General features: G+C 45.7%; 1 protein-coding gene across 2 annotated transcripts in view; it reads right to left on the bottom strand.

Annotated features, from left to right (window-relative positions):
- The window catches only part of AKAP10 (A-kinase anchoring protein 10), a 66481-nt gene that overhangs the window by 14882 nt on the left and 24997 nt on the right, over positions 1–26602 (bottom strand). For both annotated transcript variants that reach the window (XM_040338651.1, XM_040338652.1), the window contains exons 5-10: positions 18060–18158; positions 14154–14238; positions 12314–12437; positions 9997–10133; positions 9680–9824; positions 3043–3219 (exon numbers count right to left, since the gene is read on the bottom strand). In XM_040338651.1, the coding sequence (XP_040194585.1) occupies positions 3043–3219; positions 9680–9824; positions 9997–10133; positions 12314–12437; positions 14154–14238; positions 18060–18158 (767 nt within the window). The remainder of the gene's footprint in view (positions 1–3042; positions 3220–9679; positions 9825–9996; positions 10134–12313; positions 12438–14153; positions 14239–18059; positions 18159–26602) is intronic.

A 26602-nucleotide genomic window follows, 5' to 3' on the forward strand; every position in this document is an offset into this window, starting at 1 on the left:
TGCCAAGTCGAACTCTTCCAAAGACAGACGGGCACCCAACATTAGTCCATCAGTAGGTTTTAATTTTGGGAACTTAAGTGTCGCTAAAAAATGAGTAGATAAGTTTGATATCGCAGTCCCTTTACATCTATATAATAAGATTTAATAATTCTCAAACATTTGCACTATAGAAGGCGTGTCATATACAATTTCACCCTCAGAATTTCGAATTGCAGAATAGTAGGGTCCTGCTGAGCTTGAGCTATTGTTACCAAAAAGTGACCCATCTATTCTCCTTCCTCAAAAGATCTCAGTTTTAATAATAATAAAAAAAAATCTGCTTTTAAGGACAAATATCGATACATTTTCTGCGTCTCCTGCCATGCTGTCTAAGTAATCTCTGATGGATTCATTATAAATGCTTCTTCTGCCGTTCTTACTACCTGCATAATGTATTTTCCCATTTTTTGATGCTTGCTTAATTTTGGAGATCTCCTTAAAGTGGAGTTCCACCCAGGAAAAAAACATTTGCCCAAAAATCATAAAAAAAAATAAAAATAAAATGATACTTACCCGAAATACCTGTTGCTATGCGGAAGTTCGTAATCTGCCTCTTCCGTAGCCGCGGTCCGTCTTCTTCATCTTCTCCTAGTGAATGGGGTGCGCTGCTTTCTGGGAACTGTGTGTGTTCTCAGAGAGCAGCCGCCCATTCACAAGTCGGCGCGAGACTAGCGCATGCGCAGTAGGAAATGGGCATTGAAGCCGTAAGGCTTTACTGCCTGTTTCCCCCTAGTGTGAATGGCGGCGCGGGACCTACATCGATCGTGGGATCGGCATCGGGGGGCCATCAGCGCGGGCAAGTAGGACAGGTAAGTGTCCTTATTAAAAGTCAGCAGCTACACTGTTAGTAGCTGCTGACTTTAAAAAAAAAAAAAATTGCGGGTGGAATCCCGCTTTAATAAGGTTTCCCCCTTAAAGTGACACTATAGGTTCAGGTATTTTTTATTTTTTTTTAAACATGTCATACTTACCTCCACTGTGCAGTTCGTTTTGCACAGAGTGGCCCCGATCGTCCTCTTCTGGGGTCCCACGGCAGCTGTCTCGGCTACTCCCTGCAATACATTACCCCCTACGGTAGTCTTATTCACATGCTCAGGTATGATATGTAACAATTCTGGAATAGAGATTCCATCTTAGAGCAGTGAAGCATACATTTATAGAGTTTTCTGTTAGGGAATAAGAAACATATTAACCACATCAGCCCCGTAAGAATTGGCTGCGCAATGACGTGCAACGCCATACCCAAATAAAATTGATGCCCTGTATTTCCCACAAATAGAGCTTTCATTTGGTGGTATTTGATCACCTCTGCAGTTTATTTTTTTGCGCTATAAAGAAAAAAAAAAGCGTAAATTTTGAAAACAATATATATAGATTTTGTATTTTTGTCTGTAATAAATTGCCCCAATTGTTTTCCTCAGTTTAAGCCGATATGTATTCTTCATGTTTTTTTTTTTTATTGGCAAAAACGCAAAAAGCGTATATTGAAAAGTTATAGCATCTACAAAATATGGAATAGACTTATGGCATTTTAAATTCTTTTTTTTATTACTAATGGTGGTGATCTGCGATTTTTTAATGGGACTGTGACATTATGGTGGACATATCGGACACTTGACAAATTTTTGGGACCATTGGCATTTATAAAGCACACGCCCCTGTTCTTCCTCTCTTGCCCACGATCGCTCGCGACCGCCGGTCATGAGCATCGGCACCCCCACTGTGCAGTGCAAGCGCCATCCCTCTTAAAAGGGACCGACATACAGCTACGACGGTCCCCGGGAACGATCCGACCTGCCGCAGTATGACAGCAGCAGCCTAAGTGGTTAAACTAAGTTTTAACACAATCACTTTTACTTAGTCTCTCATTCCATGATTAAGGCCCAGTTCACACGGGTACAACATACACTCAGACTTTAGGAGCATGTGTCGCATGACGTGTACAGATTAATGGTTCCCTATGAGAGCTGTCTTAACTGATCCGACACAAGTTGGTACGACTTTAAAAAAAGGTTCATGCACTACTTTGGTCCAAATTTGGTCCGTTTTCAGCCCATTCAATATCAAAGTTGGATCCTCGCCTAACCAACCGACTTGTGACATCTGACATGGTGATCACAAGAGCAGGAAAATGAATTTATGTCACACTGGGATTGTTTTGATTGGTCAAAGGACAAGTCAGACTATCTTAAAGTCGGAGCAAAATCGTATCCTCTTCATCCAAGTCAGATGGAAGTAGGCCCGAAGTCTCACGGCAAAGTAGGATGATAGTCGTACAACAACAGTCGTGTAGCACCAGTGTGAACCAGGACTTACAATATTACAAGTTTGCTGCTTATGTATTGTTCTCCACTAAAAAAGACTGAAACACAGACTGTGAAATATTCTGTAAATCTTTATGTTTTATCTAAATAAAGTAGAAATGCCAGTAAGCATGTAGGAAAAAAAAAAAAAAGAAGATTGGATAAAGATTTAAGCAAAACTAGTCACATAAGCTATAAGTAAAAGTGCCGTTTTACCCAGTAGCCGACTGCGTTATAGCAAAATGAAGGCTACAGCACAGTTAGCCATTTCTGGGAGGACGCCATATGACGTCCTACCGTGATTGTGCCCCCACAGTGGAATGCATCTGGCATGCTCTGTGATCGCTGTTTCCTTTGAACACAGCTGATCACAGATCGGGGGAAAAGGGACAATCACAGCGGTTCTTTACCACGTGTCCAATCACAGCTGATCATGATGTAAACACACTTGCCAGTCATCGGCATTCCTTTCCTCACGCTATCATAGTGTGAGGAGAGAGCTGATAACCAGCTAGTGTGAAAGGGGACATCAGCACTGATCATTATCAGTGCAGCCGTATCAGTGCACATCAGTAAAGGAAAAAAAAAAATTGCATAAAAAAAATTTGTGTTCACTGCTCCTAAACCGTATTGGTTTTAAATGTATAAAGACATAGAAGAATCCCATTAAACAGAAAACGATATTACTGTTGAGCAGCACCTGAGAGCTTGAGTTCTCAGAAGAGCCAGAATACAGCTCATGGTTGGGTGTGCCTTGATTCCCTTGACCTGCATTGCCTGCTGCACTCCAACTGTAGTCTTCCCCTCGAACTGAGTGGATGAGATCATTCAAGTATTTGTAATATAGATTGCTGGAGAGAAAACCAGGCAAGAAGACCTGAAATAAAAAAAAATTATATTAATTTGTAATAATGATACTAATATAAAATATTAATACTGAAAGTTAGTTATTGTAACGGAATGACCCGGGACATCCAGAGACTTTGTGAGGATGGGGGATACTCCTGTGTCAGTGTCACTGATAACTCTTGGGTCTGAGTCCACCCTGTGCCTTTTGGGCATGGGGTGGCAAGGGAATCATAATTCATGTATTACATGAGATAGGACATCAATAATAATTCATATTGCAGGATCTTGAGAGATTGCAAGATGTGGGCCCAACCAGTCAATAGTGACTCATTTCTAGTGACATGCTAATTGCATCAGGGCTTGGAAGACATTCCATTGTCCTTGTGTAAAGGTGTTGTAACGGACAGGTGTTAATCCCAGGTCTGCTCCCAGAACTCTAATTATGCATACTAAATACTGCTTACGTGTGATAACACTGTCTAGAGCCTAGCCTATTGATGCTCAGAGGTGTCAAGCTGTGTGCGGAGACGGAGTGGGTGAAGGTGTTTTGTTGTTGATTAAAGAATGTTTAAGTAATTAGCCTTAGTGTGTGATTAGGGGGGTGGAAATCTCATTGTCCCTTTGAATACTGTCACATGGTTGTACTGTATATAAGACTGAGAAGAAACCATTAAAATTGTCTTCATTTGAAACCAGAGAACACGGAGCAAGTCTCGTTATTCTGGGAAATGGGAGGCCTGCTGGTTTGTCTGTGTGTCAGATAAGCTGTCGTGACTGGGATGGAAGGTCGTAAACGGTGGTGACCGTTACAGTTATATTCATAAAAAATTAGTTACTTACTGGTAACGTCTTTTCCGGGAGTCTTTCAGGACAGCAACCTATGAGAGACCTCGGCTCCTCCCTTCTTAGGAAACACCGCCCAGCCTAGATTTAAAAGCCATGCTACCCCGCCAGCTCCTCAGTTCTTCAAGAGCAACGTCAGCCAGCTGGGGAGACAAGAACGCATCATACACATACATAAATTAATTTTTTGATGGTTCGAGTCAGGAACCCAAAAAGGAAAAACCAACAAGGGTGGGTACACAATGCTGTCCTAAAAGACTCCCGGAAAAGACGTTACCAGTAAGTAACTCTAATTTTCCTATATCGTCTTTCAGGACAGCAACCTATGAGAGCAAAAGCGAGCACTTACCCTTAGGGTGGGACTACGGCTTTCAGAACTCTGTGTTCAAAGAGCCTGATCCCTTTGCTGACAAGATCAGCCTCTAGTGTCAGGTAAAAGGTAGGAGAGCTGAATCACGTTGCGGCTGCACAGATCTGGCACGGAGTAGCCTCAGCTTCTCTCGGATCTCCCTACATATAGGCTTGTCTGATTGTTCGCCAAGGTCATCTTGCCCAGGTACTGCTAGAGATTTTGACCCCCCTTTTTTTTTTTAGGAAGGAAACCCCTTATTGACAGATGAACCAAAAGTTAAAAAAGGAAGATCCCACAAGGGCCAACAATGAGTAAAGTTTGGTCCTACTTGGGAAACTGCAGACCTAACACTGGTCCAGCTGCCGTAATGCCTCCCAATCTCAGGTAAGTGGAGCATAAAATATAATCTTAAGGGATCCCACTTGGTAGCAAGACCACTCGGTTCCCAAAACCTTTAGGACAGAGAACCGGAGTCCTTTAAGTGGGCAAGATGGCATAGCACCTGGGGAAAATGCCAGCTCTGAGTGACGGCATCTACCCAAGAGCGCCAACCCTTTACTGAGAAAACTAGAAATTCCAGGGTTAACCCCCCTATAGATGGTTAATATGGAAGTGCCTCCAACTGCAAGAAGATGACTGCACCGAGTTTAGTCATAACTTCCGTCATCAGATGAGATCGGGTGCATTCAGGGTGCTGTGGCCATAGCCCAGCCTTCCTACATGGGTCACCCTTTAATTTCACAGGAAGAGCTCTGGTCTTGTCTGCTATGCGATTCAAGAATCGCTTCCCAGGACAAAGAACAGGTCCCCCCCCCCCCCCCCCCCCCCGTGGGAGGGATATCACACAGTCTTGGACAAGCCGTTCGCCACACACCATTTGGGGGGCTGCCCGTCCTCTTACTGACCATGCATTAATGTGTGTCTGCAATTGTGTCCAACAATATTCTGAGATGCCCTTTTCCATTGCTCTATCCCTGGTCGTGGAGTGGGAGCGTTTTCTTTTCCTCCTGCAACCACCTCCTCCAGAGAAATTTTGTAATGAGGGGGTTTACTGGATTCACTATACAGGCCTTCTCCCACTTAACAAGTGTTCTAGAAACCTGAGCATCTTGCTAGGGTCTGGTCACCTGAAGGCCTTTAACCCTCCGTGATGCCATACAGGGGGCCACCCCCTGATATCGGGCCCTGGTCACCAGAGATTTTTAGTTGTCTATATGTGTATAGGTGCTTACAGGTCATGTGGCGATCAGGCACCATCCAGATGGCAACCCTATAACATCAAAACACTAGTGAAACATGCAGGGTGCTAGCTTGGTTAGGATTCAAACTGATGACCTTAGTATTTAAGGCACAGTATAGGTGCAACACCTTCAATGCAAGCTCTTTTTCTTGACTGTTTGGGAGTCGACCAGGAGAACCTGAACATCCCGGCCTGAAAATTTTAGGCAAGCTGGTTTGCTGTTCCTACACAGGCAAAGTTTTCACTGCAGTGCCTATAGTGCAGACCGTGTGAGCTGACCCCTCTGGTCATGAGTGCACTCTACCCAGCCAATATGTCAGGTATATAAAACGCCAGCCTGAGTTTGGGGCATGCAAGATACCTCACACAAACACAGGGAGAACCCACAACTTGATGCAAGTACTAGAATACTACGCAACGTATCGTTCTCACAGGAGGAAACCTCTACCCGGGACTCACCCAGCTGCTAGATCGTTCGGAGGAACTTCTATCTGAGTGAGCAGATGTCTCTCTAAGTGATGCGCTTTTTAAACAATTTTTATCTTGTAAGCATATGCGGAATGCGAGGGAGTGATTATTTTTAATAAAAGGGTTTGTACACTATATGGAGCTTCTCTGTTTACTTCCATGTTCGCTTTGACTCATGCATGCACCCATTGACTGGAATCAACACACACCTGGGGGAAAGCTGCCGGTGATCTCTGGATGAGAGAATCTTTCAATGCTGCATTTTTGCTGTGGTCTGGTGAGTAGAATATCTGAAGGGGCACGTGAGTGACGGAATACCTTTGTATATACCAGAGCAGGATAGTCAGTTTATAGTACCAACACCAGAAAAGTGAAGTTTTAAAGCTGACAAATGACATCTTAAAATTGTTGGTTACATACTTGGACTTGGCGATAAGGACTTGACAAGGTTCACACGAATGGTGTCTGGAATTTCATTTGTCTATCATATATCACTGCAGATTAAGAACTATTCAGTTCTGATGAATTTTGATTCTTCAAGCGCTGTTAATGTTTTATTAATATCAATGAGACATATTTGACTTCAAGTACTAGAATGTTGGGGGATCTGAACTTGCCACCCGAGTGTTGCCAAGTAGAAGTGTCAGCCACACTGGCCTTAGCCCCTGGCTAGACACGCCAGAGTCCCCAGGAGACCGCTCAGGGAACCGACTCTCAGCCCCATCAAATCAATGACCCAGAGCTGAAGTGTTAACCGCTGAGTCACTTCATAAAGTGGACTTGTCAAAGGTCAGAAGTAGCCTACACGAGGACATGATCCTATGTCTCTAGGCAGATTCCCATTGCTGCATCGATTGTGAGCCATGACTTGCCTTTCAGCGGCCAGCCTCGTGTTTTACCACACAGCCGTACCCACTCCATACACCTTGTGCAGAAAAAAAAAAAAAGTCCCTATTGGTTACAAGGAGAAAAAAAAAAAAAAAAAAAAACACTCAAAAGGATGTGCATGGAAGTACAAGCACAGGCTTACCTGTGAGGTGCTGGTGCCTGCTTCCGCTGCCTGTGCAGATGTCACAGAAGAGTCCATCCCACCACTTTCGTGGTCTGCAGTTGCTGCTGGGTCTTTCCCTTTTGAAAACCAGACCAGCAGGGATGCCAAGTTCTCACCTCTAGGCCACAGAGATGCCACATACAGGTGCTGTGCAGTACCTAGGATACGAATGGCTTTCCCTCATTAGGTTTTGAACCCAGGTCCCAGCAGACCAATCAGAGCCCTTAGCCTCTGAGCCATCATCCATGCTCCCTGTTTGCGCCGTAACCAGCGTCTGGCGCCCGCTGATGACATCATACGCCCCGGAAGTGACACCGCTGGATGCTTCCTGTGGGCCAGCTTGGAGCGCAATAGATCCACCCCCTTGCGAGCTGTGGCTACTTTCTTTTCCCTAGACATACCAGCCATGCTGTCGGAAGGGTAAAATATGCCGCCTATGCGATCGTGCTAAATGGGGCAACCAAAAATGGAAACCACCACAGGAAGGGGTGACCAGAAGAAAAGGGTATAGTACCCTACTACCGCTGGTGAGGTACAGTCTGGGGCTGTGGGATTTTACCACCCGTCCCCTGTTTTCTATGAGGCAGTCCAAACCCTGGGACCTTCCCCCCTCCACCAGCCAGACACGTAGGGACCACCCCCCAAAAGAGAACATAGAACCACCAACCCCTGGGTCCCATGAGCCTCCTCCCCTCCGACCACCAAGAGGGAACCCCACCTGTGGAGCTACAAGTGACAGACAGGCAAGGTATGCAATCCCCTGGTCCTCCTTACCTTATGGTGGCTAATGTCGGCTGCGCCAGGAGTCACCAGGATGGCCCCTGACACTGAAACACTCCTGTCGTGAAAAGGGATGGTCTGGCCTCTGGAGCCCCCAGCCGCCCGTGCGACCTTTCCGGCTCCCCATCAGCCAAAGCCCCGCCCGCTTCCAGCATCAGCAGCTGGAGCCGGAAGCCGTGGATCAAGGAGAGGTGCACAACTGCTGCCGGAAGTGACGTCACCCGCCACACGGCCCCCGCTGTGAGCTCCAATGCAACTCGCAAACAAAAATGCGAGAGCACCTCCTCCTGAGTCTCCACTGAGAACCTGAAAGCGGGCCCCCAAAGCATTCCATGACACACTCTCGGGGAGCTGGGGCGACAGAAAAATAAAATGTGCAACATCTCTCCAAGACATCGCACCGCTACTAGTCCCCAGAGACCTCTGTCCCCTTCCTGGACATACAGGCTTCAGCCTTCCTGGCTGTCTTTAGCCACGACCCCCAACAAGGTCTCCTTGCCGGAGGAAACCCCGAAACTAATGAGCTGACGGGGAAGCATGCCTTTTAAATTTAGGCTGGGCGGCGTTTCCTAAGAAGGGAGAAGCCGAGGTCTCTCAAAAGGTTGCTGTCCTGAAAGACAATATGGGGGGGGGGGGGGAAGCACATACAATTACCTGGAGAGAGCTGTTGTAATCTCTTCTACAATTATGACATTTTCAACAGCGCTCTTGTAAAAAGACACCGAACTTATTGGCACCTATACTCTGTGCCAAATTTAGTTCCAAAAACCTAGAGATATTTAAAAGATCCAGACAGAGGAACCAGACAATCGGCGGGGACCACTACATTTTCATCAATGGGAAATAGAGACGACTTGGCCAAGTTACTCCTGAAGCCAGAGAAGTCCCCAAACTCCTGAATAAGCACAAAAAGTCTGCTGAAAGCGAGGGACCTGGATCCTGCAAATATAGCGGCATGTCATCTGCATACAATAACACGCGTTCGTCCAACTACCCCACTCGAAGATCAGAGAAGGTATCACTAGACCTCAACTTAGTCGCTAGGGACTCTGTGGCCAGGGCAAACAGGAGTGGAGACAATGGGCAACCCTGTCTAGTACCACGAAAAATAGGAAAAGGCTTAGACATAATAACATTAATAAGGATGAGCTCCAGCGTGTTCGCACAGTCCACGTGGAGAGCCCGCCAGGAAGTCAGCGCTGCGCTAATCACAGACAGCGAGACATTGCCCCGATGCGCAGCTGCAGTGATTAGCCCAGCGCCGACTTGCTGGTGGGCTCTGCACGTGGACTGTGTGAACATGCCGGAGCTCATCCTTAACCATTAACCGTAATCTCATCAATGGTTCAGTGTATAATAGTTTCACCCAGGAGATAAAAACGGGGCCAAACCCATAGGAGTCCAGAAGCCGAAACAGGTAAGGCCACTCCACTGAGTCAAAAGCCTTCTTTGTGTCTAAGGAAGCCACCACCCATGTCTCAGAATTGTCGTGTCTAGCCTGAAGGTTCAGAAAGAGTCTCCCAACATTCATCTGAGCAAACCTCCCTCAGATAAATCCCAATTGATTCGCACTCACAAGCTTGAGAACAGCTTTTCAATTGACCTCCCAATAAACCAATCTAAACACAACATAATCAGATTACTTGTGACAGCACATGTATGAAAACTTAAAACAGACTTCTTTTTATACTGGCAGAAAGACACATGCTTCACTGTGCAAACAAAAGTTTATGGTCAGAATGTCATGATCTCACCTTCTCCATAGTGGTCCAAGCCTGACGCAAGGGGGTGGTGAAGCAGTTTGGGAGTGGGCCACCCTCTCGGCAGATGTTGGACTCAATTTCCAGACGTACAGAGTCATCAAAACCTAAAGGGTGTGTTGCTTGCAGAGAAAAATACCTAAAGAGTATAAAAAAAGTATCAAATCACTTAGATTTACAGACCTCCAGTTTGTAAAACATTTCATGAACATGCTGATAGGATATAGCATATCATCCATTCTAGAATATAAAATAACATCCATTCTAGACTTTAAGAAATTGAAACTGCATCCTAAACAACTAATACTTACTTATCATAGAGGATCATGGCATCATTTTGCGCCTCCTGCCCATCATACTGGCCATTTTTAGCTGCAAGCTGAGACTGGAAGTTGTCAGCAGCCAACCAGAACTGCAATATGTTTACTGCATCCTCCTTCTCCATGTACTGTGAAAAACAATACTTTATTACTTCACTGAACCCAATGGCTTTTTTAGAGTGGATAATAAAAAAATGCAAAGAAACACTTGAGGAAGAAGGTCAAGAGATACAGAAAGTAACTCTTTATTCATGTATGGGAACCTCTCCAAGCAATCAGCTATTGTGAAATACTTTATAATGCATTAATGACTGGTCATTTGTGTGGCATAATTTCTAAACTAAAGTCATATGAACTTACACAAACAGACCATGCAAAACTGCAGAGATGTTGTGCAAAGTGCAGTAACCAAAATAAGCTTTGAGAATGCCAACAAGTCAGTAAAGAGATGATATCTGATTTGGTGCAATCACTCTTTGCATTTAAAAGGGTAACTCCACTTTCATGGGGGGGGGTTAACAAAGAAAAAAATATAGTGTATACAATTGCTTCACAAGTCATATTGTAATTGAAATGTTATTAAAAAATTACCTTTCCTTTTCAATCTGGAGCCACTGTAATTTTCAGAAAATACAATGCAGTATGGCTACCTGGAGTTGTTTTATACACAGAATGTGTACAGAACGTCTCCCAGAAACATTTGCTTGTGGGATTTGGCTCAACAATTTTCCCAGAAGTCTGCCTAAGATACAAGTCAGATTTCAGGCATCCCTTGGAACAAAAATTACATTTTTGTTGAGATCTTTCCAATAGGAACACCTCTAAAGGGATGCAGACCCAGCAGATTTCCTCATTTGTGCTCTGCAGCTGCACAGCTGATAATTATGAAACCACACCCATTAGACCCACTTAGCACAGAAGAACAAACAGTAATTTCTTCAGAATAACAAAATGTAGGAATTGGCAACAAAGGTTGTTATAATCCTTTGTAATGTACATAGATTACCCAGAGGGGAATGTTTCTTCAACAAAAAAGTCGAGTTACGCTTTAATGAAAAGTGATTTAATTCATTAAAAGATACCGAACGAGAACCCTCATTTCAAGCTTCTAGCAAATCCCAGCAACTACTCTGCAATTGATAAAGTCACAAAATTGGGATCTACCTACAGTTAAGGCCCCTTTCACACTACTGCGACTTTAAAGTCACGCGATTTTTGCCTTAGGCCCCTTTCATACTTGTACGACTTGTCCCACGATTTGGAACTTCAAAGTAGCATGACAAGTCGTTCCCCATGATTTCCAATGACAACCATTCATATTAGCATGACTTCAAGTCTTGCCGACTTCAAAGTAGTCCCTGCACTACTTTTGGTCAGACTTTGATACAAGTTCAGATTCAAAGACCTCAAGTCTCCCCTAAATTGCATCAAAATCGCATCCGCGAAATAGCAATAGATATATAAAATAAAAAAACTCAGTGGCTTTTAAATACTGCCAAAAAACTCCATCTTTAAGAAAGCAACATAAATTAATGTGAATACAGAGGTGCATGATAGAGTAACTGAAATTATCAAAGCACTGATAACTGGAAAATGTTCTGGTAATAAACCAGTAATAGTGATACTCAACTGGCTGGTGAGCATACAGGTTTGTTTTATGGTGTCCAAACCAAACCCACAGGCTGCTTTCACTACAATTATCTGATCTGCCATACTGCATCTTTTAACAAACTAAGAAAAGATGAAAACATTACATGCCAAAAATTAAAAAAAGGAGAAGTATAGCCAAAGCTTGTTTGGCTGTACTTCTCCTGTGGATCACAGGAGTACAACTCGTTTTACACGTCTGCGACCAGTTTTCAGCAGAGATCGGGCTGAAGTCCACTCTCTGCTGATGTCACAGAAGTCAAACCGGGGGCAACATCATCACAACAATGGAAGTCAGGATCTGCCAGGTCCCTGGACTGACACGAGGCTCAGTCACCCAGCGAGCCGCTGAGTGTGTGAGCCGGCCACTCCGCCCCCTCCACAGCCCAGCGCTCCAGTGAGCGAGGAGGGAGCAGAGAGCAGCTGTGACTGACAGTCTGCAGCATTCTACTCATCAATCGTCACAAACTAAGCGATTGGCGGTGTTCGATCGCTCAGTGTAAAGGCGCAGGGGGACCGATGCTGCATCCACCTAGGTAAGTAGGATACTGGAAAAAAAAAAAACATACTTCTCTTTTAAAACAGTTTTTCTTTACATAATTGACAATGAGCAACATAAATGATAACGAGTGATGAAACCAGAAACAAATTGTACTCTTACCTCTGAAAAGTAAAAGAGTGCTGATTCGCAGAACAATATATCTGACAGGTAAACTACTCCACTGGTCAACACTTCAATCTGATATTTACAGAAATGCTGACTGCGCAAAAATTCAGGAAAGTGCCTGTACAACAGGGAGGAAACAATTAGTAACTCTCGGATATTGATCATAAACAAACATAGCTAATCAGTCCAATTTTTATCAAAAAGCACAATATTCTTTATCCAAAAGATAAGTTTCAAAACAAAAGTACGATTTTGGAAGTATATTTTTGTTAACCCTTAACCCAGGGCTTGACAAATTTGCTTGGAATCTAGGAGCCAGCTAAAGTTAGGAGCCGGTTTTTTTTTTAACGACCGACAAAGCTGATTATGGTATATATACTGGAGTTTTTCTTTATTTTATTTTTTAATATTAGTAATGGTGGCAATCAGCAACTTAGAGTGGGACTGTGATAGTGTGGCATACAATCTGACACTGGGTCGGAACTAACTGCTGACATCTCAAGTGACACTAATAGAGTGTTCAGTGATAATAAGATATAGGGTTGTCCCGATACCACTTTTTTAGAACCGAGTACAAGTACCGATACTTTTTTTCCATGTACTCGCCGATACTGATACTTTTTTTTTAAATGTGTCCATGTGTCCCCAAATGCAGCCATGTGTAGCCCTGTGTCCCCAAATGCAGCCATGTGTAGCCTTGTGTCCCCAAATGCAGCCAAGTGTCCCCAAATGCAGCCTTGTGTAGGTCCCCAGTGGCCTACCTGTGTAGGAAAAGAAAGCCCCCCTGCCGTCTAGTTATTCAGCGTGCGGGGAACATAACAGCTTTCATTTCAATAGCTGTGTGTTCCCAGCCACGTGTCGTCATATATAGCCCCACCCCCTTGTCCGTGCACTTTGATAGACAGATCACCCGTCCAATCCTGGGATGTTCCCCGCTCGCTGATCAACTAGACAGTAGCAGCAGCAGCAGCTCTCCTCTATATAGAAGCATTGAGCGCCCGTTCAGGTCCGCCAGAAAAACTGACAGGCGGACCTGAACGGTCCCAACCATGTGAAAGGAGCACAAGGGTCTGATCAGGTCCGCCTGAAAAACTGATCAGGCGAACCTGATCAGACAGCCCGTGTGAAAGAGGCCAAGCAGGGAGATGACAAATAATGAAATCATTTTAAAAAGGAAAAAAATTTTTTTTTTTTTTATTAAAAAATGGAGGCATTAAAAAAAAAAAAAGGCTATATGAAGCCATTTAAACCAGCTCCCCCCCACACTCACCATTAGGCAAAAGGCGCCAGATGATGCTACAATCACTTCCTTCTCTTCTCTACTTTGGGAAGGAGATGGGCAGGCAGTAAATACAGGCAGAAATCCCCATTAGTATTGCTGGTTGTCTCTTGTCATACCAGCGGCGACCACAAGATGGCGCCAGACTACAGAAAGAATCATAGGCCTGCGGTAGGCCGCAGCATCGCTCCGCGATCACACCGCACGGTGCACAGAGACGCCGGTTACCCCAGCTCGCTAATTCTAGTCGCAATTGCGACCTGGCACCCGGGAATTGTCGAACCATGCCTTAACCTTCCTCTAGTTTTAGCCATTAGGCCCATAAAACATTTCTTCAGGTAAGGAAGGGTGGGTTGTTGGGGAATGCAACCATGTTTCAGGTCACACCCTAAAATTGGGTGCAACATGAAACATGTTCATAAAGATGGAGTATGTCTAACTTTTGATATATGTATTAATTTGTTGGCACCGATTCTTAAAAATTATTTTGTGTTAGTGTAAACATGCCCTATTGATTAGTATCCCGCCACCATACATACAGTGGTAAAAACGTACTCTTGTTCCATGGCATTAAAGACTATGGCCTGTGCTGTAACAAAGCAGTTGGGGTCCACTTGTCCATCTTCGCCACAGATCTTGGCTGCAAATAAAAGAAAAAACAAAAAAAACATGCCATCAGATCATTCCCAACAGGCAGAGCTGCAAACACCTGTTCTCTGTGTAACTGTTGAAAAGTTGGTGCTGGAGAGAGTAAAGATCACATTTTTTTTCATTAAGGATGCATCCAGTAGAACAAAGACGTTACTTAGGCTCCGTTTACATTAGCGGGTCTCTAAAGTGACACGATTTTGAGTGCAAGATGGAACCAAATTTGATCGGACTTTACATTCTCTGGACCAGAAGTCAAACCAAAGTAGTGCAGGCATCTTTTCACTTTAAGTCGCACCAGTTTGAATAGGTGCAATTGAAAAGAATGGGCTAAAGCTGAGCTAAACAATTTCTATCATCAACCAAAATGTTTAAAGCCTCATACACACGATCGGACTTCCATCAGACTTCTCTGTGGATTGTTGTCCGAAGGGGCGTTGGCTGTGAACTTGGTATGCATACACACGGCAGAACTTTTCCAACATTCACCAAATCACGTGTTTTTTCTGCTCTTTGCCGCCACCCTTTGGGCAACTTCTGCTATTGTTGTCTGAAGTTCAGCATTGGTTCGGAGCATGCGTGTTTGTACTTTGGACTTTTGTTCAATGGACTTGTGTACACACGATCGGATGATCCTCCATCAGACATTTGTTGTTGGAAAATTTGAGAGCATGCACAGCGAACATTTTTCCGTATAAAAACTGAAAACAATTGTCCGATGGAGCATACAGACGGCCAGATTGTCCGATAAAACACGTCCGTCGGACCGTTGTTGTCAAAAAGTCCGATCGTGTGTATGGGCCTTGACCCCCCTGATGCGCTAAGGCTTACTGCCCCTTATTTACAATCTTCCTTGTATTTTACACAATAACGGCAATTGTTTTTTTGTTTCTATATCACTGTAAACTTTTCTTCTGGACAAGAAAGAAAGTTTTTGAGCGCTCTGATGTTTTACAGTGAAATGTAGGTAAAGAACTACAGTAGGGCTGAAAGATCGCGTTGGTATACAGTATATTGAATTGATTTGTAACTGTGATGTCTTCCCTCATGTTGAAAACCAACATTTTTTATACCGAGACAAACTCCAGGCAAATGTAGAACACGAAATAATGCAGCTGCATCTTCATTAACACACACATAGGGCCCAACCACACTACTGCATTGTGGTAATGCGATTTAAATTGTGGTACCATTTTCTTTCAGAATGGACCCCAACGCCCCTTGCAGACTAAGGATGAAAGAGTATCTTGGGTTCAGCAATTTCAAAAGGTAGCAGTACTTGCATAAGCCCAGTTGTGAATGTTTCTCTATAAAAAAAGTGAATGCTTGAAATGCAATGTTTGGATTAAAGTTTCTGTATTGTTCATCCCAGCGGAGAGCATGAACAAAAGCCAGACTTGGTCTCTCCCTTGTCACAAGACAGAGGCATGAAACCCTATTACACAGTCATGTGGTCTTCACGCTAATAGGGAAGATCTATGAACACATCCACATGAAGAAGCTGCACTGAATCACGTCAGGATTTCTCCCAAATATTTGGCTGTTAAATATTTACCTACAAGATGATTTGGGTAAACATAACCAGATGGGTTTCACTCATCATTACACTATTACAGCTTTTCATAAAAAGACAGACAATCTCGCATGCTACTAGTCCGCAAACACTCCACGTAAACACAGCGTTGAAGGGAAAAGCTACAGAAAATGTTGCATTCTACAGAGTTTTGCCCCTTTCACACAGGCTTTCCAATCAATGTCTGCCTGACAGTTTTTCAGGCGGACCTGATCAGACACTCCATTCTGCCCTATGGAGCGGTGGATGTCAGCAGTGACATGTCCGCTGACATTCGCCTATATCCGATCCAATAAATCCAGACGGATGGAACCCCCATTTTCCATCAATCTGGAGAATTGGATTGGATGAAAACGAACAGGCAGTCCGTTTTCATCTGATCTATAGAGGATAGCATGGCTTGAACAGGTCCATCTCCGCACAGTGAGCAGAGACAAACCCGTCACCCGCCTGCTCAGCAGGGATCAGCAGATCGATCCCTACTGAACAAAGCGGAGTCCGTACATGGACAAGCCCCTGCGAAAAGGACCCAAGGCTCCGTTCACATCTAGGTGTTTACAGGCATTTTTGTACAGGCGTTTTGAAGTTCAAAAGGTCACCAATGTAAAAGCAGTAAAACGCCTGTAATCTGCCAAAAAAAGCTCATGTACTTTTTTTGAGCGACGGGCGCTTCGCTTAAAGCAACAGAAGGCTCATATGTGAATGGGGCCACTGAAATGAATGGGATTTGTCTTGTTGGGTGTTTTTAGAGCCGAGGCTTAGAGCATAAAAATGCTCAAAAATGCCTAGGTGTCAATGAAGCCCTAAAGTGGCTATAGATGGATAGAAATAACAACATTTTAGGTAAAGTTAAGAAAATTCATACAAAATAGTCTTCCAACATTCGCATGTCGTGTAAAAGATTTAATTTCCTTTTAACATTTGATTTTGGAATGAATGGACTTTCTCTGTTAAAAATTACAATAGTTCGAGAAATAATTGCCATCATGCTCAGACAGCTGCCAGTAAAATGCAAGATGAAGTTTAGCTGCCCTATAGTGTAAACCTGGAAAATCATAGAGCAAGGATCAACAGATTACTGACCAGAAACTACAAAACACAATATGGTTTTGTAAGAAATTTGTTTAAGATCTCTGAAAGGGTCTTTACTGAACCCACATAAAAACAAGGATAAGGTAATGTGGTCCATAAAACAAGAATGGTAGTTCAGTAACTACTACTCTGGGATTTTCCTGTATTAAGTTTTAAAAGAAGCGGACAGAAAAATATGGAAGCCACCCGAGCGCTAAAAACATTGTTTCTCTATATATGTACCAATATCTGTACATTGCATATGCAGGCTCTGCCCTACTAGACAAGCCCCCTGTCTGATAGAATATAATATTATGAAATTGGACATTGACAATTGCTTATCAGCAGTGAAGCCTACACCAATTCCCAGGATGCAAGCAAAATAAGTAAATTACTACAATGTGTACATAGAAGGCCCCTTTTCACACTAGTGGACTGATCTGGTTCACCTGTCAGTTTTTCAGGCAGACCGGATAAGACCCTGCAGATAGGGATCTGCTCGCCATTCATCTGGCAAATCGAATAAGATGGTAGTCTGGTATAAACAGACAGGTGGTCCGTTTACATCCGAGTGTCCACAGAGGAAAACGGAAAGTGTGCGTGTCCGCTCTGGGATTAGCAAGATCGGACAGAGACTAGCCATTCGCCTGTTCAGCAGGGATCAGTGGACAGATTCCACGCTGAGCAGGCAGACTCCAAAAGAGTCCGACCCGTGTGGAAGGGGCCTAATGATTTCTGTCCTGTTCATATTAAACCCTGGCATAGAGGTTTAGTCTAAACAGACCCTAAACCCAAGAAAAATATAATATAGTGCAGCTTACCGGACCTTAGATGCGGTGGCTGTTTTGATTTTCTTATTTCCTGTCCTAAGGTAACATTGTTCACTTGCCTTACTTCAGCTATAAAAAGGACCCTAGAACAGAACTACAGACGATCAACCCCCCCCATCTCCTCTGCAACATAGGGGGGAGATGTTCTGCAGTCTATATAGATAGTTGGAAACACACAATATACAGTGTAATTTAATATATACACACACACACACACACACACACACATATATATACACACTGTAATATATATATATATATATATATATATATATATATATATAAAAAATATATAAAGTAATCACTTTATCACAGAACTAGCAGTATTGAATCACATACCTACAATATCACTTCTGATCTCCTCACTGATCGGTATTGGTTTAGCAGCATCCGGAGAAATGTATTTGGTGAACGTATTTACAGCATCTCGCTCTATACCTAACAAGAAAACAAATTTTAATATAGAACATAGAAGTTAAAAACTAGCAAGCTAGTAAATTATTAAATCAAAAGTGACCTACTACAAAAAAAAACATTGATGATGAAATAAAATTGGCTATTATTGTCACCAGATTTTTTCAATGCTACACACATAATTACAGCCCAGACTGTCTGAAATTTTACCTAGCTCAGGCAACATCTTCACTGAAGAAGAAAAAAAAAAAAAAAAACAAACACACACACACACACACACACACACACACACACACACACACACACACACACACACACACACACACACACACACACACACACACACATCTCCAGGATCCCATGGCATGGTATTTGGTCACATGATCTGTACAGCAGGAGACCAATAGAATTGAACGTTTCTGATCCTTCACTCTTCAGTAGAGGTCAGACTCATGACCAGCTGCAGTTCAGGAGCCCCATTGAAGATCAGTGTTCCAAGACTTTTGTTATAGGCGGTGGAATGGGCAAGGTTTCATTTTAAAAATATATAATTTTTTTGTTATACAAAGGAAACCTGCCATGAAAGCCAAATGGGGACTGTACCTGCTAACTTTTTTGGACTAGTGCCTACCTGTTGGTGACCCTTTTGTTTCAATATATTTGAACTGCTGACTAGTAACAGGTATGCATGTAAGGTTTTCTGACTTTCCTGATCTGCATCCTTGTTCCAGGTCAGTGACTCAAAGTAATGAAGCCAGTGGGTCAGGATAACAATAACCCAATGGAAGAACCCACATTTTACCAACATCCCCTTGGGCAAGACATGAGAGGAACCTGCCTTCACAAACAAAAGGTGACTTTTTTCCACATGCCCTAGACAGAAGAAACCTGTACCCCCATTGTAAAAAATATATTTATTTTATATTCTACCAAAAGCAGTCTGTCTGAATCTGCAATACCAGAGCAAGAGGAAGGTTCAGCTTGCACTAATGCCCTGTACACACGATCGGTTCATCCGATGAAAACGGTCTGATGGATTTTTTCATCAGATATCCGATGAAGCTGACTTTCATCAGTCGTGCCTACACACTATCAGTTAAAACAACGATTGTGTCAGAACGCGGTGACGTAAAACACTACGACGTGCTGAGAAAAATGAAGTTCAATGCTTCCGAGCATGCGTCGACTTGATTCTGAGCATGCATGGATTTTTAAACCGATGGACGTGCCCACAGACGATAGAAAAAAACTAATCGTTTTTTTAACCATCAGATAATTTTAAAACAAGTTCCTATTTTTTTCACCGACGGATAAAAAAAACGATGGGGCCCACACACGATCGGTTTGTCTGATAAAAACGGTCCATCAGACGAACCGATCATGTGTATGCGGCATTATAGTATTCTCTGTCTCAGCATAAATAGGAAACAGCACAGATGCTGAACAGCTACAATAAAGATTCAACAAATCCATATGAGAAAAAAAATTACCTTGGGGTGGATAAAGGCATCTGTACTGTGAATATTCATCTTTTATTATTATACAGGCCAACAGAGACTAAAAAAAAAGGATTTTTGTACTCACCGTAAAATCCATTTCTCTGAGTTCATAGACGGACACAGCCTTCATTGACCTTAGGGTTATGCTTCTTCCTACCAGGAGATTTAGGCAGAATTCTACAGCACTTAAGGTGTTAAAAACTTTCCTTCATGCCGCTCCTCCCAGGGGGCGTGGCTCCCCCAGGCATAACCCCCACTCTGCTCTAGCAGCTTCAGTTCGTAACAAGCAGTACAAACCAAGGAGGGGTGGGTGCTGTGTCCGTCTATGAACTCAGAGAAATGGATTTTACGGTGAGTACAAAAATCCTTTTTTCTCTTTATTTTCTTTCGGGAAAATAACACAGCAAAAACAGGTTACACCCCAAACAAAACCGGAGTTACTCAACGGAGGAACTCCAACCGTAAACTGCCGCCTGTAACACCCTGCGGCCGAAGGAGGCATCAGAAGATGCACTCACATCCACCTTATAAAACTTTGAAAAAGTGTGGACCGACGACCAGGTCGCAGCCTTACACACCTGTAACACAGAGGCTTGATGACGGAAAGCCCAGGAGGCCCCGATCGTCCTGGTCGAATGCGCCGTGACCCGAAAGGGAGGCGCCCGCCCCTTCAGGGCGTAGGCCTGAAGCACAACCTGTCGGATCCACCTGGAAATGGTGGCCGACGAGACTGCCAGGCCCTTACTGGGACCGGACACAGACACGAACAGCGAGTCCGACTTCCGGAACGGAGCTGTCGCCGACAAGTAAACTCGAAGGGCCCGAACCACATCCAGAGAATGTAAAATGGCTTCCTTCGGGTTCTTCGGCTGAGGACATAATGATGGAACAACAATGCCCTCGTTAATGTGAAAGGCCGAAACGACCTTCGGAAGAAAAGAGGGCTGCGGGCGCAGCACCGCCTTATCCTGATGGATGACCAAGTAGGGGGCCTTGCAAGACAAGGCCGCCAGTTCAGACACTCGTCTGATAGAGGTAATAGCTACCAGAAAGACCACCTTCTGCGACAAGGTCAGCAAAGGGATCTCCCGAATGTCCTCAAAGGGGGCACGCTGAAGCGCCGAGAGGACCAAATTCAAGTCCCAAGAAGGTAGCGGAGGGCGCACTGGGGGGGCCACATGCCGGACCCCCTGCACAAACGTGCGAACCAAAGAATTCGCTGCCAAGGGACGCTAAAAATAAACAGCCAGAGCAGAAATCTGACTCTTGATCATGCTCAAGGCAAGAGCCTGGTCCACTCCCCGCTGTAGGAACAGCAGGATCCGGGACACCACGTAAGTACGGGGGTGCCACTTCATCTCCTCACACCTAGAGATGTATGCTTTCCATGTACGATGGTAAATTTTTCGAGAAGTGGACTTCCGTGCACGCAGCATGGTAGAGATTACCGGGCCCGACAGGCCCCGGTCCTTCAGTACCTGGTTCTCAACAGCCACGCCGTTAAAGCCAGTGACCGTAAAGCAGGATGGAAGATCGGGCCCTGAGACAGGAGATCTTCCCTCAGAGGCAGACGCCAGGGGGCGTCTGCCACCAGACGTACCAGGTCCGCGTACCAAGAGCGACGCGGCCAATCTGGGGCGATCAGGATCGTTGGAATACCTTCGGCTTCCACCCTGCGCAGAAGGCGGGGTAGGAGCCTTAGAGGAGGGAAGGCGTAAATCAGGTGATATTGACCCCAGGGAGCCACTAACGCGTCTGACGCATCTGCCCACGGGTCCTTTGACCTGGCCACAAACCGTGGTACCTTCCGATTGAGACGGGACGCCAGAAGGTCCACGTCTGGAGTGCCCCATTTTTGGCACAGGACCTGAAACACCTCCGGGTGGAGAGACCACTCCCCTTGATCCAGAGTCATGCGACTTAGGAAGTCGGCTTGCCAATTCAGAACTCCCGGAATGTATACCGCCGACAGGGCCGGAACGGACCTTTCGGCCCACCGAAGTATGTGAGCGACCTCCGTCGCCGCGGCCGAGCTCCTTGTGCCGCCCTGATGATTGAAGTACGCCGCGGCCGTGGCGTTGTCGGACTGGATCCTGACAGGACGACCCTGTAGCTCCAGGGACCACCTGACAAGGCACAGCTTGATTGCTCGGAGCTCCAGGATATTGATCGGCAGGCGGGACTCCTCCCGAGTCCAGCGCCCCTGGGCTGACTGGGTGCCCCAGACGCCCCCCCAGCCGAAGAGGCTGGCATCCGTCGTGACCACTGTCCAGCGGCACGGAAGAAAAAAGACTTCCCAGACCGAAGCACCGGAGACGTCAGCCACCATGCCAGGGAAGACTTGGCCAGATGGCTCAACCGAATCTGGCGATCCAGAGAAGATGGGACCCTGTCCCATCGTGACAGAATCTCCTTCTGTAGTACCCTTGTGTGGAATTGGGCATACGGAACCGCCTCGAAGGAGGCCACCATCAGACCCAGAACCCGCATGCAGAAGCGAAGAGATGACCACTTCTGGGTCAACAACTGTCTCACTGCAGATTGCAGGGTCAGCAGTTTTTTCGATGGGAGGAACACTTTCGTCTCCCCCGAATCCAAAACCAGCCCCAGGTGTTCCAGCCTCTGGGACGGAACCAACACTGATTTTCTGAGATTCAGAAACCAGCCGAACTCCTGCAGAGTCCGACACGTGATGGACACGTCCTCCTCTAACTCTGAGCCTGAAGAAGCTCTCAGGAGAAGGTCGTCCAGGTATCCCACGATAGCGATCCCTCGCTGCCGTAGCAAGGCCAGGATCGGGGCGAGCACCTTGGTGAACACCCGTGGTGCCGACGCCAGCCCGAACGGGAGGGCCACGAATTGATAGTGGTCCTCCCCGATCGCAAAGCGCAGATACCTTTGGTGGCTTGTGCAAACGGGAACATGCAGGTATGCGTCCATGATGTCTAAGGACGCCATGAAGTCCCCCTGGTGGAGGGACGCTATGATAGAACGGACCGACTCCATCCTGAATCGCTGCACCTTGACAAAGGAGTTGAGGGCCTTTAGGTCCAGGATAGGGCGAACCCCTCCCTTCTTGGGGACCACGAACAGATTGGAGTAGAACCCCCGAAACCGTTCCAGCGAGGGGACCGGCACAACCACCCCCCTGTCCAGAAGATCCTGGACAGCCCCGGACAGGGCTAGCCGACGATCCGGAGGAAGCTGGAGGTTGGATGGAAAAAATCTGTTTGGGGGACAAGAAAGGAACTCTATCTTGTACCCCGAGGCGACCACCTCGCAAACCCAAGTCGTGAAGCCGTCCCCCCACCCGAGACCCGGGCGGGGGCAGACCTTCATGCGGAAGCAGGCTTGTCCGCAGGCTTGTTCGGTTTTTTGAACCAGGGGCGCTTACGCCCGGCAGCAAGGGCTTTTGCACCTTGGACCTTTTCCAGCCGCGCTGGCGCACGAAAAAAACGCTTAGGGGGTAGTAAAAGTAGGACCTTGCTTGCGGCGAGGTTCCCTACCCTTCCCCGACTGAGGGAGCAAGGTGCTCTTACCTCCAGTGGCATCCTTAATGATGTCATCCAGGGATGCCCCCAAAAGCCGTCCGCCCTTAAAGGGCAAATCTACAAGGCCTTTTTTGAGGACTGGTCAGCCGACCAGCACTTCAGCCATATAAGGCGGCGCAGAACCACTGCGTAGACAGAAGCCCTGGAAAGCAAAGGAATCGAATCCATATCCGCCTCGCAGAGAAACTTCTGACCCTGAATCAACTGTTCAGCCAGGTCCCTAGAGGACTCGGAAGCCCCCTGGACCTCCAGGTCCTGCAGCAGGAGCTTCGCCCTTTCAGTCAGCGTCTGAGCTACCAGGGCTCCGGCCAGAGCCGGCCTTACCACCGAACCCACCACCGAGAACAGGGAGCGGGCCACGGCCTCCACTCTCCTATCAGCGGGGTCCTTGAAAGCAGGAGCCCCCTCCACAGGCAACGTAGTAGCCTTACTCAGTCTGGACACAGGAGGGTCCACCGACGGAGGAGTGACCCACTTTTTTAAAAAAGTCCTCCTCCAGGGGGTAACGGTAGCAAAGCTTTTAGGGACCGTAAAAGCCTTTTGCGGTGTATCCCATTCCTTATACAACATATTGTCTAAATAAGGAACACAGGGGAATACCTTAGCGGTACGCGGTGGTTTGCGGAATCCAAAAGGGACTGACACCGCTGGTGTCTCCGCCACATCCTCTAAATGAAGAGTCTCACGCACCGCAGTAATAAGAGCTCCAACAAATTCCTTATCAGCAGACTCCGCAGCAGAGTCATCCTCGCTGTCCATGTGGGTTAAGCCCGCATCCTCTGACATGACAGAACCAGAAGCATCAGATTCTGCGTCAGAGATATCCCCAGAAACAGCCTCCGGGGGGGGCGCTTTTTTACCCCCCAACCGAGCACTGGCTGCTTCAAACCTGGTGAGAAAGACTCCAGGACAGCCGACACCGACTCAACAGATGTGGCAGGGGAAGGGGCGCTAAGGGTTAATTCCGGCATTGTAAGGAATGAGGGGCCTGATTCAGGCTCCATATTGCCGTTGCCATTTCACCCCTACTGCCAAGGGCAGGAAAAAAGTCCCCCACAGGTCACCTCCCGGCCGCTAGAGCACAGTATGGGGCCCCCTGAGACTCACCACCCTCTGTACAGCGCGGTCTGTGAAGGACAAGTGTGTGCTGAGGAGAAGCTGCAGCGCTGCGTCTGTCCCCTCAGAGGATTCGCGGTCTTTTTTCCCCGCCGAAACGGCCACTAGAGGCCGAACTAGTGCTGAAAACGGCGCCGGCCACAAGAAAATGGCCGCCGAATAATACAAGCGCGGCTCCGGCAAAATGGCCGCCGTTGCGCAGTTTTAAAAAGACAGTGTACCCAAAAATTACAGTACACCAAAACAGCACACAGCACACACAAAAATGCCCAGAATGTCCACCACAGTCCCCTGCAGTGACACAGAACAGCCCCAGCCATACCACGAGTGAAAAAAATGAGCCCCAGAGAAAAAAAAACCCTGCACAGCCGTCACCCAAAGGGGGAAGGAGGGAGAGGAATAAGGGAGAGAGGAAAGCAGGGGAAAACCCTCAGTCGACCTCCCAAGGGAAAACATTGCAGCCAGACCACTTACCTGAGTAAGGGGCCACTACTTACCTGTCCTGCGACTACCCGGCTGGAGGTATCCCAGACAGAACCAACGTCCGCGAACGGCATGGTTGTCAGCCAGACACACTGTGACAAGGCCATAGAGACCGGTCATATGTGTGCCCTAGAACCGAAGTTCCCCGGCCGCCCCTGGAGCAATGGGGCCTGTCATGGACGTCCCAAAGCGGAGCTGAGGGCCGGCACACGCTCGAAGGCCGAACCTGGGGGGACTACAAGGGTCGAGGACCCAGCCTGTCACCCAGTCGGCTGTTGATAGAAGAATCGCAGGATTCAAAAATAAAAATAAAATAAAAAAGCGAGGAAAAAAACTCGCAAAAAGCAAAAAAATTTGCAAGAAAAAACTCCAGAGTCCAGGACTCCAGAGAGAGCCTGACTCTCCTGACGGTTAGGCAGAAACAAACTGAAGCTGCTAGAGCAGAGTGGGGGTTATGCCTGGGGGAGCCACGCCCCCTGGGAGGAGCGGCATGAAGGAAAGTTTTTAACACCTTAAGTGCTGTAGAATTCTGCCTAAATCTCCTGGTAGGAGGAAGCATAACCCTAAGGTCAATGAAGGCTGTGTCCGTCTATGAACGAAAGAGAAAATCTAGTATTCCTAAACATTACACTGGGAAGATCTCCACTAACAATACACACAAGTCAATGGCTGCACATCAAAGACAAAATCTAAGGTTACTCTAAATAAGAGAGCAAGGGAAGAAGTAATACTCATTTAAATTAGAATTTGAGAGTCTAAAAAGTTTCAGATGTCTGAATGATGATAAAGTAGAACACATACATACACACACCATATACAAGTAGAACTATATGCAAAACTTTTTGTCCTATAACCAAACAGGAAGTGAGAGGAAATTCCTGCAAATTCAAATAATTCCAATGCCCCATTGGAAGATTTTCCCTCTTACTTTTTCTGGGGACAACCCAAATATGTGAGTTTTTCTTTTACGTTCGCTTTCAATGATAATGGTAAACAGGACAAATAGAGAGGATCTCACTAACAGGGGCACAGACAGCAATAAAAACGGACAGGGGGTCTAATCCCACACCACTCTATCCAAACATGAAAGTTTTGCCTTTAGTTATACTTCAGAAACGGTTTTATCTTACATGATTAGTAGCGATTCTTTTCATTGTAATATTTCTGTAATCAACACGGGGGGGGGGGGACCTTTTTTAGTTCACACCATAGAAGACAATGAAAAGATGACCTCCTCCGTTATACCTTTAGTAAGTCACATTATGTTGCTTAAAAAGCCTCCGGGAGTAAAGCTCTCTGGGTTACCATTAAAAGGATATTATGGCAAATATAAAATTCATCTTCATGCAACGTGTACAGCAGACATTAGTGCAAAGTTCCAGTCATTTTTGGGTTTATTAAAAGTCAGCAGCTACAAAGTGTAGGTGCCGATTTAGGCCTCATTCACACCTGAGTGTTTTGTAGCTACAAAAGGCTGCAGGGGAAATTTTTATTATAATTATCTATGGAGATGGTTCACAACTCCACTCCAAAACGCCAGAAGCCAAAGCCTGAAGGTCAAAAAAGTTCTGGAGCTTTTTTGTAGCACCATTCGGGCGTTTTTATTTTTTTTATATTGGTGACCTTTTGTTGACCTGTAAAAAAACGCAACAAAAATCTTGCGACTTTTCTGCCTGAAAACGCTACGCTCAGGTGTGAAGTCATCCTACGAGTTGTAAAGTCAGAATTAGGATTGGAGCAGCATTGCAGCAATTCAGCTCAACATCCCAAAACACCAAATCATGCATTTGTTTTTTTTTTCGTTCAACCCAGCAGAGCA

Source organism: Rana temporaria, chromosome 2 (genome assembly GCF_905171775.1).
Source record: "Rana temporaria chromosome 2, aRanTem1.1, whole genome shotgun sequence".
NCBI lineage: Eukaryota > Metazoa > Chordata > Amphibia > Anura > Ranidae > Rana > Rana temporaria.